We start from the raw sequence: 17,736 nt of genomic DNA, 5'->3' as shown, positions 1-17,736 counted from the left end.
CCGCTTGTATCCGGGATCTCGTTCTTTCGGTCACGACCCAAAGCTCGTGACCATAGATGAGGGTAGGAACGTAGATCGACCGGTAAATCGAGAGCTTTGCCTTTTGGCTCAGCTCTCTCTTCACCACAACGGATCGGTACAGCGCCCGCTTCACAGCAGACGCTGCACCAATCCGCCTGTCGATCTCCCGCTCCATCCTCCCCTCATTCGTGAACAAGACCCCAAGATACTTGAACTCCTCCACTAGGGGCAGCACATCCTCCCCAACCCGGAGAAGGCACTCTACCCTTTTCCGGTTCAAGACCATGGTCTCGGATTTGGAGGCACTGATTTTCATCCCGGCCGCTTCGCACTCGGCTGCGAACCGCTCCAGTGAGAGCTGTAGATCACGCCCTGATGAAGCCAATAGGACCACGTCATCCGCGAATAGCAGAGACGCAATCCTAAGGCCACCAAAACGGATCCCCTCAACACCTTGGCTGCGCCTAGAAATTCTGTCCATAAAAGTTATGAACAGAATCGGTGACAAAGGGCAGCCTTGGCGGAGTCCAACTCTCACCGGAAACGAGTCCGACTTACTGCCGGCAATGCGAACCAGACTCTGACACCGGTCCACTTTAACTTCATAAAAAAACTCTCTGAGAATTTCCTTTCTCTGGCCTCACCCAGTTAGAACCCGTTCTCCAGTCCATGTTGTAGCTGCAGTTTATTTGTTTTATCTTTTTGATGTAGTTTTCTTAACAATTCTGTAAGCATCAAAATCCTTGTCATTTTATTTAGTGTCCTGGAGCGCAGCTGCTCCTCAGGTGAACACTGCTGCATACCGACAGCAGATGCCGCTCTGCCTTCTTTGTTTCAGAACAGCGCAGGTTTTTTTTTTCTTCTTTTACTTTTTCCGAATCGAACCCAGTCAAATGCGGGACATCATTTCACTTTCCGACTCTTCTACTTCAAGGGTCATGCTAAATTAGCCTGAGCTAGCGCGTTACTCTTCTTTGTGTTTTAAATAAAACATAATAGCGAATCACTGGGAGATCCCTGGTTGGTCGCCGCGTTTCAACGCTGACAGGCGACATGGCCACAGGTGGAAATAACTCATTGATTGACTGCAGGAGCAGCGACAGAAACACTTACCGAGGGAAGTCGTTGTCAGCTGTTCTATCCACTAAGCTTTCTGACCTGCTGGTTTGCATTAATCCAAAGAAAACCTTTGACCACCGCTACTCTCATTCATACCATCTGTGGCCAGTTTAAAACGCTCTCCCAAAAGTTAAAATGATTGAACACCGATAAACCTCAGACTGGCAATGTTCGCTTTGCAAAGACCTGCCCTACTCTCTTTCTGATTGGCTAATATCCCGGCTCTGCCAGGTTTAATTGGTTTATAGCAGCTTCAGATTAAAACCTTGAATAAAAAGTCTAGACGGGACTTTTTGCGCTCAATTTCCAAATGACAGAAATCCGTCGCAGCGACGGAGAACTTATTCCCCTGAGTTAGACACTGTCGTTGGACATGCAGTAATATATAAATGTTTTAAATCAGGTTGGGTCCGGATTAGCCAGCAGGTGGGTCCGGATCCGGACCCCGGTCCGCTAATCCATGACATCTGGTTTAGATGAAGCTAATACTGTAGATAACTCAGAAAGCTCTACTGCGTCTTAACAGTTCAACCGCTGATCAGGTTTTAAAGATTCCTCCAACGCTGCCTCACTTACTGAGGATGGGGTAATCATGTTTGGGACAAGGCCAATTATTTTATTTTTAATAGAATCAATTTTATTTATGAAGAATCCATAAAGTCATTACTGCTGAGAGCTTAGGGGTAATCATGTTTGGGAGGAGGCCAATTATTTTATTTTTAATGGAATCTATTTTATTTATGAAGAATCCATAAAGTCATAACTGCTGAAAGATTATGATGGATCAACAGAATTATGATTCTGGATAAGTTTAGCAAGTTTGGTACTAAAGAGAAACCTAGGATTAGTTTTTTGTTTCTCCTTTATTAATGATGAAAAATATGCTGCTCTAACTTTGCAAAGGGTCTTTTAATACAACAGTAGAGTGTTTTTCCAGATTAAGTAGGATTCCTCTGGATTTGTAGAACGCCATCATCTCTCTAAATTCCTAATGTTGTGCTTGAAAGAACACCACTGTCATGATTGGGGTTTAAGTATGGTTAATGTTTGTTATTTGATTAATTAGTTCTCTCTCCTGTCTTAGTATTACCTCTGGTTTTTATTATTTGCTTGTGTTCTGTTTAGTCTTAGTTTGGTTTTCTAGCTTGGGTTTGGTCTTTATGGTTATTTTGGTTCTGGATTAGTCTAGTTTAAGTTTCTGTTTTGGTTTAGTGATTCTCTTCATTTAACCGGTTCTGTCATAGGTTTAGTTTCTGTTTTAGTTTCGGTTTGTCTTGATTTGTCCTGAAACTGTTTTAGTTTATCTGTTTTTCACCTGCCAGTCATTCAGTTCACATCCCAGTAAACATCCTATCTGCTTGCCTGTCACTCCCCTTCACCAGTTACCATCCAATCAGCTTCAGCTTACTTCCAGCCACTGTTTCCCTCCTGATCAGCTCCAACTATTCTGGTAATTAGTTTCACTCTGTTCACCTGCTCACTCCTCTACTTATACCTGCCTCTGTCTCCTGCACTCGGCCACATCATTGTCTTAACGAGTCCTTGGTGAGTTTAGTCCAGCGTTCCTTGTTGTCTGTTCTGTTGATGTAACCCAATTGCCTCCTTTTTGACTTCTGATCCAGCCTGAACCTGTTTTTCCTGCCCTGTCTGATTGCTTACCCATTTTGCCGACCTGGTTCTGCCATTGGATTATCTGAGCTTGCCTGATCCCTGACTGTATTCCTGCCTGTTTCGGACTGCTATTTTGTCTACCGTTTTTGGACTGCCATTCTAACCAATGAGCCTGCCTGCCTCTGTATTGTCAAGATCGCTTTATTAAACCCTCTGGGTCATACCTCCTACTTGTCTGACTGGAATACTGGGTCCCTCTGTCTCTCTAGTTCATGACAACCACTCTCAATTAAACCAGGGAGCCAGCTTCCTGTGAATAATTACCTTCTTTTTCAAGGGGGCTACATTTCATCCATTCATCCATCCATCCAGTGTCTTCCGCTTATCCAGGGTCAGGTCGCGGGGGTAGCAGCTTCAGTAGGGAGGCCCAGACGTCCCTCTCCTCCAGCCACTTGGGCCAGCTCCTCCAGGGGTATCCCAAGGCGTTCCCAGGCTAGCCGAAAGACATAATCCCTCCAACATATCCTGGGTCTCCCTCTGGGTCTCCTCCCGGTGGGACATGCCCAGAACACCTCACCAGGGAGGCGTCCAGAAGGCATCCTAACCAGATGCCCGAGCCACCTCAACTGGCTCCTCTTGACGTGGAGGAGCAGCGGCTCTACTCTGAGCCCCCCTCAGATAACTAAGCTCCTCACTCTATCTCTAAGGAAGAGCCCAGACACACTACAAAGAAAACTCATTTCGGGCGCTTGTATCCGGGATCTCGTTCTTTCGGTCATGACCCAAAGCTCATGACCATAGATGAGGGTAGGAACGTAAATCGAGAGCTTCGCCTTTTGGCTCAGCTCTCTCTTCACCACAATGGACCGGTACAGCGCCCGCTTCACAGCAGACGCCGCACCAATCCGCCTGTTCATCTCCCGCTCCATCTTTCCCTCATTCATGAACAAGACCCCAAGATACTTAAACTCCTCCACTAGGGGTAGCACATCCTCCCAACCCAGAGGAGGCACTCTACTACTTTCCGGTTCAAGACCATGGCCTCAGATTTGGAGGCACTGATTCTCATCCCGGCCGATTCGCACTCGACTGCGAACCACTCTAGTGAGAGCTGTAGATCACTCCCCGATGAAGCCAATAGGACAAAGTCATCCGCAAATAGCAGAGACGCAATCCTAAGGCCACCAAAACGGATCCCCTCAACACCTTGGCTACGCCTAGAAATTCTGTCCATAAAAGTTATGAACAGAATCTGTGACAAAGGGCAACTTTGGCGGAGTTCAACTTTCACAGGAAACGAGTCCGACTTACTGCAGGCAATGAGGACCAGACTCTGACACCGGTCATACAGAGACCTGACAGCCCTTATTAAAGGGCCCGGTACTCCATACTCCCGGAGTACCCCCCACAGGATCCCTCGAGGGACACGGTCGAATGCCTTCTCCAGATCCACAAAGCACATGTAGACTGGTTGGGCAAACTCCCATGCACCCTCCAGGATCCTGCTGAGGGTGTAGAGCTGATCCAGTCTTCCACGGCCAGGACGAAAACCACACTGCTCTTCCTGATTCCAAGATTCCAAGATTCGACTATCCGACGGACCCTCCTTTCCAGAACCCCGGAATAGACCTCCCCAGGGAGGCTTAAGAGTGTGATTCCTCTGTAGTTGGAACACACCCTCCGGTCCCCCTTTTTAAATAGGGGGACCAACACCCCAGTCTGCCAATCCAGGGGAACTGCTCCCTGTGTCCACACAATGCTGCTTAGCCGCGTTAACCAACACAGACCCACAACATCCAGAGCCTTAAGGTACTCAGGGCGAATCTCATCCACCCCTGGGGCCTTGCCACCGAGGAGCTTTTTAACAACCTCTGCAACCTCAACACCAGAGATGGGGGCTACATTGTCTAACGCAAAACACAACGAGGAAGTGACACCGTCAACAAAGGCATCAATTTGTGAATGGGAAGAAACAACATTGCTGCCATCTGCTGGGCTTTTCCGTTATACTGAGGAAATTCAAAGGGGGACAGACTCCTTAAAGTTTGATACAGCATTATCTGATAAAGATCTACTATAATGAAACCTTCTTTTGGGGGTGGAGAACTCAGTTAAATTGAACTTATTAATATTGTTATTAAAAAATGGTCAGACAGGACAGGGTTGTGAGGAAATACTGTTGATTATTTGCAATCAATGGCATATGTCAGCACAACGACCAAGGTATAAAGGCAAGCGTGCGTCGGTTTATGCGCATTTCATGCAAAACCAATTGAATCTTGTATAGTTTTAAAGGCTACATTAAGGTTATCACATTCAGTATCAACATGAATTTTAAAATCCCCCACCATAACCTTGTCAGTGTTTAACACCAAATCAGATAAAAAGTCTGAGAACTGATCTAAAAACTGGGAGTAAGGGCTTGGTTGGTGATACAACACAACAAACAAAAGAGGTTTCATAGCTTTGCAGCTTGGATGAGGGAAACTGAGGGTTTCTTTCTAGGAATCTGGCCGGATTTATTAGTTCTCCTAAATGCTGACAACCCAGGGTCCAGACCAGGAAGCAGAGCCGTAGTTTAACACACCTCTCTGCAGCTTCTGTACTGTTACCCACCCATTATCCTATTGAGACGGTGTCTTTCCCACGGCCAAAACTTAACAGATCAAAAACTGATCTAAAAGGAACAAATCATAAAAATCTAATACAAATCCATACGGATCACTTTGAGCCAAAAAATAAAAGAATTAAATGTGGTCTATTAAATATAAGGTCTCTCCCTCCGAAGACTTTGTTAGTTAACTGAATTGATTTCTGATAATCAGATTGATTTGTTTTGTCTCACAGAAACCTGGCTACAAGAGGACTACGTTAGTATAAATGAGTCAACCCCCTCCAGTTATTCAAATTTCCACATTCCCAGATCTGTGGGAAGAGGAGGAGGAGTGGCAACTATCTTTCAGTCTGATTTATTAATTAGTCCCAGGCCAACTAATAATTACAGTTCTTTTGAACATTTAACCCTCAGTTTCCCTCATCCAAACTGCAAAGCAATAAAACCTCTTCTGTTTGTTGTTTTGTATCGTCCACCAGGCCCTTACACTCAGTTTTTGGATGAGTTGTCAGATTTCTTATCTGATTTGGTGTTAAATACTGATAAGGTTATTATAGTGGGTGATTTTAACATCCATGTTGACACTGAATGTGATAACCTTAGTGTAGCCTTTAAAACTATCCTAGATTCAATTGGTTTTGCTCAAAATGTGCATAAACCGACGCACTCTTGGCTCCATACTTTAGACCTTGTGCTGACATATGGCATTGATTGTGAAGAATTAACAGTATTCTCTCACAACCCTGTCCTGTCTGATCATTTTTTAATAACATTTGAGTTTAATCTAACTGAGTTCTCCACCCCCAAAAGAGAGTTCCATTATAGTAGATTTTTATCGGATAATGCTGTATCAAAACTTAAAGAGTCTGTCCCCTTTTTAATATCCTCAGTATTGCAGAAATGCCCTGTAGATGGCAGCATTGCTGTTTCTTCCCATTCACAAATCGATACCTTTGCTAACAATCTGACTTCCTCATTGCGTTCTGCATTAGACAATGTAGCTCCCTTGAAAAAGAAGGTGATTATTCACAGGAAGCTGGCTCCTTGGTTTAATTCAGAGCTGCGTTCCTTGAAGCACAATGTTAGGAAATTGGAGAGAAAATGGCGTTCTACACACCAAGAGGAATCCTACTTAATCTGGAGGGACAGACTATTGTTGTATAACAAGACCCTTCGCAGAGTTAGAGCAGCATATTTTTCATCATTAATTGAAGAGAATAAAAATAATCCTAGATTTCTCTTTAGTACAGTTGCCAAACTTACCCAGAGCCACAGCTCTGTTGATCCATCCATTCCCTTAGCTCTTAGTAGTAATGATTTTATGGGATTCTTCATAAATAAAATTGATGCCATTAAAAATAAAATAATTGGCATCCTCCCAAACATGATTACCTCGTCCTCAGTAAGTGAGACAGCATTGGAGGAATCCTTAGAACCTGCGCAGTGTCTGAACTGTTTAGAAGCAGTAGAGCTTTCTGAGCTATCTAAAATTTTAGCTTCATCTAAACCTTCTACCTGTATGTTAGACCCAATCCCAACCAAGTTGTTTAAGGACATATTCCCTTTGATCAGTGGCACTATTTTAGACATGATTAATCTATCCTTAGTAAATGGATATGTACCACAGGTTTTGAAAGTAGCTGTTATTAAACCTTTACTTAAGAAACCTTCTCTTGATCAAGATGAGTTAGTAAATTACAGACCTATATCTAATCTTCTTTTCTTATCTAAAATTCTTGAGAAAGTAGTTGCTAATCAACTTTGTGAACATTTACAAAGTAATGACCTACTTGAGGAGTTTCAGTCAGGCTTCAGAGCTCATCATAGCACTGAAACAGCTCTGGTGAAGGTCAATAATGATATTCTCATGGCCTCAGATAATGGACTTGTGTCTATACTTGTCCTGTTAGATCTCAGTGCTGCGTTTGATACAGTTGATCACAATATTCTCCTACAAAGACTTGAACATACTGTAGGGATTAAGGGGAAAGCATTAGGCTGGTTTAAATCTTATCTGTCAGACAGATTCCATTTTGTTCATGTTAATAATAAATCTTCCTCAAACTCTAGGGTCACCTGTGGAGTACCACAGGGTTCAGTCCTTGGACCAATTCTCTTTACTATATATATGCTTCCGATAGGCAAAATTATCAGACAGCATGGGATTAATTTCCACTGTTATGCTGATGATACTCAGCTATATTTATCCATAAATCCTGATGAATCCAATCAATTACTTCGACTGCAGTCATGTCTTGATGACATCAAAAGCTGGATGACTTTAAATTTCCTGCATCTAAATTCTGACAAGACCGAAGTTTTAATCTTTGGGCCAGAGTCCTCAAAAAATAAACTTCTTAACCAATCACTTAATCTGGGTGGCATTAACCTGGCCTCTGGTAATAAAGTAAAAAATCTTGGTGTTATTTTTGACCAAGACATGTCATTTAAATCCCATATTAAACAGGTTTCCAGAGTTTCCTTTTTTCACCTCCGGAATATCGCCAAAATTAGAAACATTCTGTCCAGGAGTGATGCTGAAAAACTGGTCCATGCATTTGTTACTTCAAGGCTGGACTATTGTAATTCTTTACTATCAGGAAGTCCACAAAATGCAGTTCAAAGCCTTCAGCTGATCCAAAATGCTGCGGCAAGAGTTCTGATGAAAATCAACAAGAGGGATCATATTTCTCCAATTTTAGCTTCCCTTCATTGGCTTCCTGTTAAATCAAGAATAGAATTTAAAATTCTTCTTCTAACGTATAAAGCCCTTAATAATCAAACTCCATCATATATCAGAGCTCTGATTACCCCGTATGTTCCTAACAGAGCACTTCGCTCTCAGACTGCAGGTCTGCTGGTGGTTCCTAGAGTCTCTAAAAGTAGAATGGGAGGCAGATCCTTTAGCTATCAGGCTCCTCTCCTGTGGAACCAACTCCCAGTTTTGGTCCGTGAGGCAGACACCCTGTCTACTTTTAAGACTAGGCTTAAAACTTTTCTTTTTGACAAAAATTATAACTAGTGGCTCATGTTACTCTCAGCTACCTTTATAGTTTTACTGCTATAGGCTTAGGCTACTGGAGTATATCAGGATCTAATTTTCTCACTCTATTGAGTTCTACTGTTCTTCAATTATGCATTATGTGTTGTCATTTCTGCTTTAACTTTCTGTTCTCTCTCTTTTCTCTTCATAGTAGGTACACCTGGTCTGGCGTTCTGTTAACTGTGACATCATCCAGAGAAGACGGCTCACCCGCTACTACCATCTAATGTAGAACAGATTACTAGATCAATGTGTGCTTCTGTGCTTTTTTGTTTCTCTTGTTGTGTCTCTGTTCTGTCTTCTGTAACCCCAGTCGGTCGAGGCAGATGACCGTTCATACTGAGCCCGGTTCTGCCGGAGGTTTTTCAATTCAATTCAATTTCAATTCAATTTTATTTATATAGCGCCAAATCATGAAACATGTCATCTCAAGGCACTTTACAAAGTCAAGTTCAATCATATTATACAGATTTGGTCAGATTATACAGATTGGTCAAAAATGTCCTATATAAGGAAACCAGTTGATTGCATCAAAGTCCCGACAAGCAGCATTCACTCCTGGGGAAGCGTAGAGCCACAGGAAGAGTCATCTGCATTGTCCATGGCTTTGCTGCAATCCCTCATACTGAGCAAGCATGAAGCGACAGTGGGAAGAAAAACCACCCATTAACGGGAAGGAAAAACCTCCGGCAGAACCGGGCTCAGTATGAACGGTCATCCACCTCGACCGACTGGGGTCGGTTAGAAAAAGAGAGAGAGCAAAAGTTAAAAGCTGAAATTACGACAGTCATTTCAATGTAATACAATGCAAAACTGGAGAACAGTAGACTGAAGAACAGTAGAAATCAGTAGAGTGAGAAAATTAGACCCTGATGTCCTCCAGCAGCCTAGGCCTATCACAGCACAACTATAGAGATAGCTCAGGATATGAGCCACTCTAACTATAAGCTTTGTCAAAAAGGAAAGTTTTAACATTAGTCTTAAAAATAGATAGGGTGTCTGCCTCACGGACCAAAACTGGGAGTTGGTTCCACAGGAGAGGAGCCTGATAGCTAAAGGATCTGCCTCCCATTCTACTTTTAGAGACTCTAGGAACCACCAGCAGACCTGCACTTTGAGAGCGAAGTGCTCTGTTAGGAACATACGGGGTAATCAGAGCTCTGATATATGATGGAGCTTGATTATTAAGGGCTTTATACGTTAGAAGGAGAATTTTAAATTCTATTCTTGATTTAACAGGAAGCCAATGAAGGGAAGCTAAAACAGGAGAAATATGATCCCTCTTGTTGATTTTCATCAGAACTCTTGCCGCAGCATTTTGAATCAGCTGAAGACTTCGAACTGCATTTTGTGGACTTCCTGATAGTAAAGAATTACAATAGTCCAGCCTTGAAGTAACAAATGCATGGACTAGTTTTTCAGCATCACTCCTGGACAGAATGTTTCTAATTTTGGCGATATTCCGGAGGTGAAAAAAGGAAACTCTGGAAACCTGTTTAATATGGGATTTAAATGACATGTCTTGGTCGAAAACAACACCAAGATTTTTAACTTTATTACCAGAGGCCAAGTTAATGCCATCCAGATTAAGGGATTGATTAAGAACTTTATTTTTTGAAGACTCTGGCCCAAAGATTACAACTTCTGTCTTGTCAGAATTTAAATGCAGGAAATTTAAAGTCATCCAGCTTTTGATGTCATCAAGACATGACTGCAGTCGAAGTAACTGATTGGATTCATCAGGATTTATGGATAAATATAGCTGAGTGTCATCAGCATAACAGTGGAAATTAATCCCATGCTGTCTGATAATTTTGCCAATCGGAAGCATATATATAGTAAATAGAATTGGTCCAAGGACTGAACCCTGTGGTACTCCACAAGTGACCCTAGAGTTTGAGGAAGATTTATTATTAACATGAACAAACTGGAATCTGTCCGACAGATAAGATTTAAACCAGCCTAATGCTTTTCCCTTAATCCCTACAGTATGCTCAAGTCTTTGTAGGAGAATATTGTGATCAACTGTATCAAATGCAGCACTGAGATCTAACAGGACAAGTATAGACACAAGTCCATTATCTGAGGCCATGAGAATATCATTGGTGACCTTCACCAGAGCTGTTTCAGTGCTATGATGAGCTCTGAAGCCTGACTGAAACTCCTCAAGTAGGTCATTACTTTGTAAATGTTCACATAGTTGATTAGCAACTACTTTCTCAAGAATTTTAGATAAGAAAAGAAGATTAGATATAGGTCTGTAATTTACTAACTCATCTTGATCAAGAGATGGTTTCTTAAGTAAAGGTTTAATAACAGCTACTTTAAAAGCCTGTGGTACATATCCATTTACCAAGGATAGATTAATCATGTCTAAAATAGGACCACTGATCAGAGGGAATACCTCCTTAAACAACTTGGTTGGGATTGGGTCTAACATACAGGTAGAAGGTTTAGATGAAGCTAAAATTTTAGATAGCTCAGAAAGCTCTACTGCTTTTAAACAGTTCAGACACTGCGCAGGTTCTAAGGATTCCTCCAATGCTGCCTCACTTACTGAGGATGAGGTAATCATGTTTGGGAGGATGCCAATTATTTTATTTTTAATAGAATCAATTTTATTTATGAAGAATCCCATAAAATCATTACTGCTAAGAGCTAAGGGAATGGATGGATCAACAGAGCTGTGGCTCTGGGTAAGTTTGGCAACTGTACTAAAGAGAAATCTAGGATTATTTTTATTCTCTTCAATTAATGATGAAAAATATGCTGTTCTAACTCTGCGGAGGGTCTTGTTATACAACAATAGACTGTTCTTCCAGATTAAGTAGGATTCCTCTTGGTGTGTAGAGCGCCATTTTCTCTCCAATTTCCTAACATTGTGCTTCAAGGAACGCAGCTCTGAATTAAACCAAGGAGCCAGCTTCCTGTGAATAATCACCTTCTTTTTCAAGGGAGCTACATTGTCTAATGCAGAACGCAATGACGAAGTCATACCGTTTACAAAGACATCTATTTGTGAATTGGAAGAAACAACATTGCTGCCATCTACAGGGCATTTCTGCAATACGGAGGATATTAAAAAGGGGACAGACTCTTTAAGTTTTGATACAGCATTATCCGATAAAGATCTACTATAATGGAACCCTCTTTTGGGGGTGGAGAACTCAGTTAGATTAAACTCAAATATTATTAAAAAATGATCAGATAGGACAGGGTTGTGAGGAAATACGGTTAATTCTTCACAATCAATGCCATATGTCAGCACAAGGTCTAAAGTATGGAGCCAAGAGTGCGTCGGTTTATGCACATTTTGAGCAAAACCAATTGAATCTAGGATAGTTTTAAAGGCTACACTAAGGTTATCGCATTCTGTGTCAACATGGATGTTAAAATCACCCACTATAATAGCCTTATCAGTATTTAACACCAAATCAGATAAGAAATCTGACAACTCATCCAAAAACTGAGTGTAAGGGCCTGGTGGACGATACAAAACAACAAACAGAAGAGGTTTTATTGCTTTGCAGTTTGGATGAGGGAAACTGAGGGTTAAATGTTCAAAAGAACTGTAGTTATTAATTGGCCTGGGACTAATTAATAAATCAGACTGAAAGATGGTTGCCACTCCTCCTCCTCTTCCCACAGATCTGGGAATGTGGAAATTTGAATAATTGGAGGGAGTTGACTCATTTATACTAACGTAGTCCTCTTGTAGCCAGGTTTCTGTGAGACAAAACAAATCAATCTGTTTATCAGAAATCAATTCGTTAACTAACAAAGTCTTTGGAGGGAGAGACCTTATATTTAATAGACCACATTTAATTGTTTTATTTTTAGGTTCAAGGTGAACCGTATTGATTTTTATTAGGTTTTTATGATTTGTTCCTTTTAGATAAGTTTTTGATCTGTTAAGTTTTGGCCGTGGGAAAGACACCGTCTCAATAGGATAATGGATGGGTAACAGTACAGAAGCTGCAGAGAGGTGTGTTAAACTACGGCTCTGCTTCCTGGTCTGGACCCTGGATTGTCAGCATTTAGGAGGACTAATAAATCCGGCCAGATTTCTAGAAAGAAGAGCTGCACCATCCAAAGTAGGATGGATGCCGTCTCTCCGGATCAGACCAGGTTTTCCCCAGAAAGTTCTCCAGTTATCAATGTAGCCCACGTCGTTTTCAGGACACCACCTAGACAACCAGCGGTTGAATGATGACATGCGGCTAAACATGTCATCACTGGTCAAATCAGGCAGGGGACCAGAGAAAATTACGGAGTCCGACATTGCTTTAGCAAACTCACACACCGAAGCAACACCAACTTTAGTGACCTCCGATCAGCGTGATCGGGTGTCATTACCGCCAGCGTGAATAACAATCTTACTGTATTTACGCTTATCCTTAGCCAGCAGTTTTAGATAAGATTCTATGTCGCCCGTTCTGGCCCCTGGCAGGCATTTAACTATGGTCCCTGGTGTCTCTAGTGCCACGTTTCTGACTATTGAACTCCCAATAACCAGGATCGGCTTCTCAGCGGGTGTGTCGCTGAGTGGGGAAAATTTGTTTGAAACGCAGACGGGTTGGTGGTGAACTGGGGGCTGAAATCTAGAGCTATGCTTCCTACGAACTGTCACCCAGCCGGCCTGCTTACCCGGCTGCTCGGGTGCTTCTGGAGGACCACTAAGTGAACTAACGCTAGGTCTATGTGGCTCCGCGCTAGCAGAGGGGCGGCTATCAGCTGGTCTTTCCATAGCACGGAGCCGGGACTCTAATTCTGACACCCTCGCCTCCAAAGCTACAAAAACACTACATTTATTACAAGTACCATTATCACTAAAGGAGGCAGAGGAATAGCTAAACATCTGACACAGAGAGCAGGAGATAAGGGGAGACTTAGTCAGAGACGGAGAACCTGAAGTAATAGTAGGAGAGGAAGCCATTGTGGAGCTAAAGCTAGGCTAGGCTAAAGCTAGGCTAGCGCCCTTCTACCACGCCAAGAGAGCAAACCGTGAAACACGAGGAGTTCCCAAGCGTGATGTGCAGCAACAGAAAATGTTTTAAAAGTGCTTATGTGTTAGAAACAGATGTTACAGCAAAGAGATTAAAGATAAAAGCGAGAGAATCTGGAGCAACAAACCGTTGCTCACGCAGTGAAAACAGGAAGTGATACAATACGCCTTACCGCAAACAGGAAGTGACGTCAGTGATAACTTATTTTCCTTCCCGTTAATGGGTGGTTTTTCTTCCCACTGTCGCTTCATGCTTGCTCAGTATGAGGGATTGCAGCAAAGCCATGTACAATGCAGATGACTCTTCCTGTGGCTCTACGGTTCCCCAGGAGTGAATGCTGCTTGTCGGGACTTTGATGCAATCAACTGGTTTCCTTATATAGGACATTTTTGACCAATCTGTATAATCTGACCCAATCTGTATAATATGATTGAACTTGACTTTGTAAAGTGCCTTGAGATGACATGTTTCATGATTTGGCGCTATATAAATTGAATTGAATTGAATTGAATTGAATTGAAATGTTCAAAAGAATTGTAGTTATTAATTGGCCTGAGACTAATTAATAAATCAGACTGAAAGATGGTTGCTACTCCTCCTCCTGATCCTGTAGTTCTTTGAATGTGGAAATTTAAATAATTAGAGGGAGTTGAGTTATTTATAATAACATAGTCTTCTTGCCGCCAGGTTTCTGTGAGGCAAAATAAATCAATCATATTATCAGAAATCAATTCATTAACTAACAAATCTTTGGCGGGAGAGAACTCATATTTAATAAACCACATTTAATTGTTTTATTTTATGGTTCAAGTTGAGTCATATTGATTTTTATGAGATTTTTATGATCTGCTCCTTTTAGCTCAGTTTTTAAGCTATTTAGTTTTGGCCCTGGGAAAGACACCGTCTCAATGGGGTAATGTGTGGGTAACATTACACAAGCTGCAGAGAGGTGTGTTAAACTACGGCTCTGTTTCCTGGTCTGGACCCTCAGTTGTCAGCATTTAGGAGAACTAATAAATCCAGCCAGATTCCTAGAAAGAAGAGCTGCACCATCCAAAGTGTGATGGATGCCGTCTGTCTGAATCAGAACAGGTTTTCCCCAGAAAGTTTGCCATTTATCAATGTAGCCCACATTGTTTATAGGACACCAACTAGACAGCCAGCGGTTGAATGATCCACACTGCCGACGGACCCTCCTTTCCAGAACCCCGGAATAGACCTTCCCAGGGATGCTTAAGAGGCTGATCTGACCAATAATGATTGGTCAGATCAGCCAGGGGACAAGAGAAAATCATGGAGTCTGACATTGTTTTAGACTAGAGCATACTGTAGGGATTAAGGGAAAAGCATTAGGCTGGTTTAAATCTTATCTGTCGGACAGATTCCAGTTTGTTCATGTTAATAATAAATCTTCCTCAAACTCTAGGGTCACTTGTGGAGTACCACAGGGTTCAGTCCTTGGACCAATTCTATTTACTATATATATGCTTCCGATTGGCAAAATTATCAGACAGCATGGAATTAATTTCCACTGTTATGCTGATGACACTCAGCTATATTTATCCATAAATCCTGATGAATCCAATCAGTTACTTCGACTGCAGTCATGTCTTGATGACATCAAAAGCTGGATGACTTTAAATTTCCTGCATTTAAATTCTGACAAGACAGAAGTTGTAATCTTTGGGCCAGAGTCTTCAAAAAATAAAGTTCTTAATCAATCACTTAATCTGGATGGCATTAACTTGGCCTCTGGTAATAAAGTTAAAAATCTTGGTGTTGTTTTCGACCAAGACATGTCATTTAAATCCCATATTAAACAGGTTTCCAGAGTTTCCTTTTTTCACCTCCGGAATATCGCCAAAATTAGAAACATTCTGTCCAGGAGTGATGCTGAAAAACTAGTCCATGCATTTGTTACTTCAAGGCTGGACTATTGTAATTCTTTACTATCAGGAAGTCCACAAAATGCAGTTCGAAGTCTTCAGCTGATTCAAAATGCTGCGGCAAGAGTTCTGATGAAAATCAACAAGAGGGATCATATTTCTCCAATTTTAGCTTCTCTTCATTGGCTTCCTGTTAAATCAAGAATAGAATTTAAAATTCTCCTTCTAACGTATAAAGCCCTTAATAATCAAGCTCCATCATATATCAGAGCTCTGATTACCCCGTATGTTCCTAACAGAGCACTTCGCTCTCAAAGTGCAGGTCTGCTGGTGGTTCCTAGAGTCTCTAAAAGTAGAATGGGAGGCAGATCCTTTAGCTATCAGGCTCCTCTCCTGTGGAACCAACTCCCAGTTTTGGTCCGTGAGGCAGACACCCTATCTATTTTTAGGACTAATGTTAAAACTTTCCTTTTTGACAAAGCTTATAGTTAGAGTGGCTCATACCCTGAGCTATCTCTATAGTTGTGCTGTGATAGGCCTAGGCTGCTGGAGGACATCAGGGTCTAATTTTCTCACTCTACTGATTTCTACTGTTCTCCAGTTTTGCATTGTATTACATTGAAATGACTGTCGTCATTTCAGCTTTTAACTTTTTGCTCTCTCTCTTTTTCTTCATAGTAGGTACACCTGGTCTGGCGTTCTGTTAACTGTGACATCATCCAGAGAAGACGGCTCACCCGCTACTACCATCTAATGTAGAACAGATTACTAGATCAATGTGTGCTTCTGTGCTTTTTTGTCTCTCTTGTTGTGTCTCTGCTCTGTCTTCCGTAACTCCAGTCGGTCGAGGCAGATGACCGTTCATACTGAGCCCGGTTCTGCCGGAGGTTTTCCTTCCCGTTAATGGGGAGTTTTTCTTCCCACTGTCGCTTCATGCTTGCTCAGTATGAGGGATTGCAGCAAAGCCATGTACAATGCAGACGACTCTCCCTGTTGCTCTACGGTTCCCCAGGAGTGAATGCTGCTTGTCGGGACTTTGATGCAATCAACTGGTTTCCTTATATAGGACATTTTTGACCAATCTGTATAATCTGACCCAATCTGTATAATATGATTGAACTTGATTTTGTAAAGTGCCTTGAGATGACATCTTTCATGATTTGGTGCTATATAAATAAAATTGAATTGAATTGAATTGTTTTAGCAAACTTACACACTGAAGCAACACTAACTTTAGCGACCTCCAATTTGTTAATTGTTAATTTTCTTTAAACCATAACTGAATAGGTGACTGATCATCCCTAAAAACATATGAAGTATTCATTAAAGAATGAGAGACAGCTTGAGGTGGGGGTGAAAGTAATGATTAATACTTCACCTGGACTGTTAAGCAGGCGAGACATTCGGCAGGTGTAAGCTACATACTGTTCACACCTTTCTGCTCTGCTGGTAACTGACAACACCTGAAACACAACATCAAGGACTAGTTGATTATCTGAACAAGAAACACTTGGGATTATTCTTCTATAACAACACACACAGCTATGTGGGAAATAGTAGCAACCCTGTTAAATACTCAGTTCTTTCTTAAGAAATGTTCACATATTGATGTCTAATCCTGCTTTTAAAGTCGGAAAATTGGAGAAAGAGTGATCTATTTTTATCTGAAGAACAGAATTATCAACTTGTTTCACACATTAAACAAAAAACAACATCTAGACAAATGAGTTTCCTGGCTGTAGAAATAGCTAAGACGTCCTGCCCCTACCCTAGCTTGGCTAAACATTTTTCAGAGACACTTCTTAAAGCCATCTACCAATTTCTGACAATGTTTGCCTTGTTCCTTCATACTATTTGCTGTGGCGTGTTTGAAGAGGTTCTTGTGTGTACAGCCTGTTTCACATTTTAAAGACGTCTTTTTCATCTTAGGCAGTGTGCGATTTGCAAAAAAACCCGGGGGGGGGGTAATTTCAAGTGTTTTATAAATGAACATAACAACAAGGTTATGTGGCCTGCATGCTGCCTGGCTGGAGACAGCATGCAACCTTTTCCTGGGCGGGAGGGTGGAGAAATCAGCTGCTGCTGCTTCTTGTCTTGTGACGCTGCCTGCAAATATTCATCATCCACCAAAGTTGGTCCTGTAACATTACCATGGCTGTTTGTACCGTCATCTACTCTTGACCTTTTCTGTTGATTTTTCTGGCCGAAATATGACAAAATACTTTGTTGACGTTCATGCTGGCACACGTTCTCATTCATTACTTGGTTAGCTAGCAGCTGCTCTTTCAGGTAAATAGCTAGATCCAGTAGGTTAGACTATTGTTTTTAAACTTGCGCCATCTACTGTCTGGACTCAGAAGTGGGTATTAGTTTACTTCAACCGCTTCAAGCTGAAAATGTATTAATACTCTTTTAAAACAGACAACAAAAAATTAA

General features: G+C 41.7%; 1 protein-coding gene across 5 annotated transcripts in view; it reads right to left on the bottom strand.

Annotated features, from left to right (window-relative positions):
- The window catches only part of LOC105920987 (contactin-associated protein-like 2), a 208,744-nt gene that overhangs the window by 140,262 nt on the left and 50,746 nt on the right, over nucleotides 1-17,736 (bottom strand). For 4 of the 5 annotated variants that reach the window (XM_036134290.1, XM_036134289.1, XM_036134287.1 and 1 more), the window contains exon 14: nucleotides 16,679-16,763. The exons of the other annotated variant lie outside the window; for it this stretch is intronic. In XM_036134290.1, the coding sequence (XP_035990183.1) occupies nucleotides 16,679-16,763 (85 nt within the window). The remainder of the gene's footprint in view (nucleotides 1-16,678; nucleotides 16,764-17,736) is intronic. 5 annotated transcript variants of the gene reach the window in all.

Source organism: Fundulus heteroclitus, unplaced genomic scaffold, assembly GCF_011125445.2.
Source record: "Fundulus heteroclitus isolate FHET01 unplaced genomic scaffold, MU-UCD_Fhet_4.1 scaffold_79, whole genome shotgun sequence".
Classification (NCBI taxonomy): domain Eukaryota; kingdom Metazoa; phylum Chordata; class Actinopteri; order Cyprinodontiformes; family Fundulidae; genus Fundulus; species Fundulus heteroclitus.
Note: the sequence above shows the minus strand (reverse complement) of the source record. Positions and strands in the feature narration are given on the sequence as shown.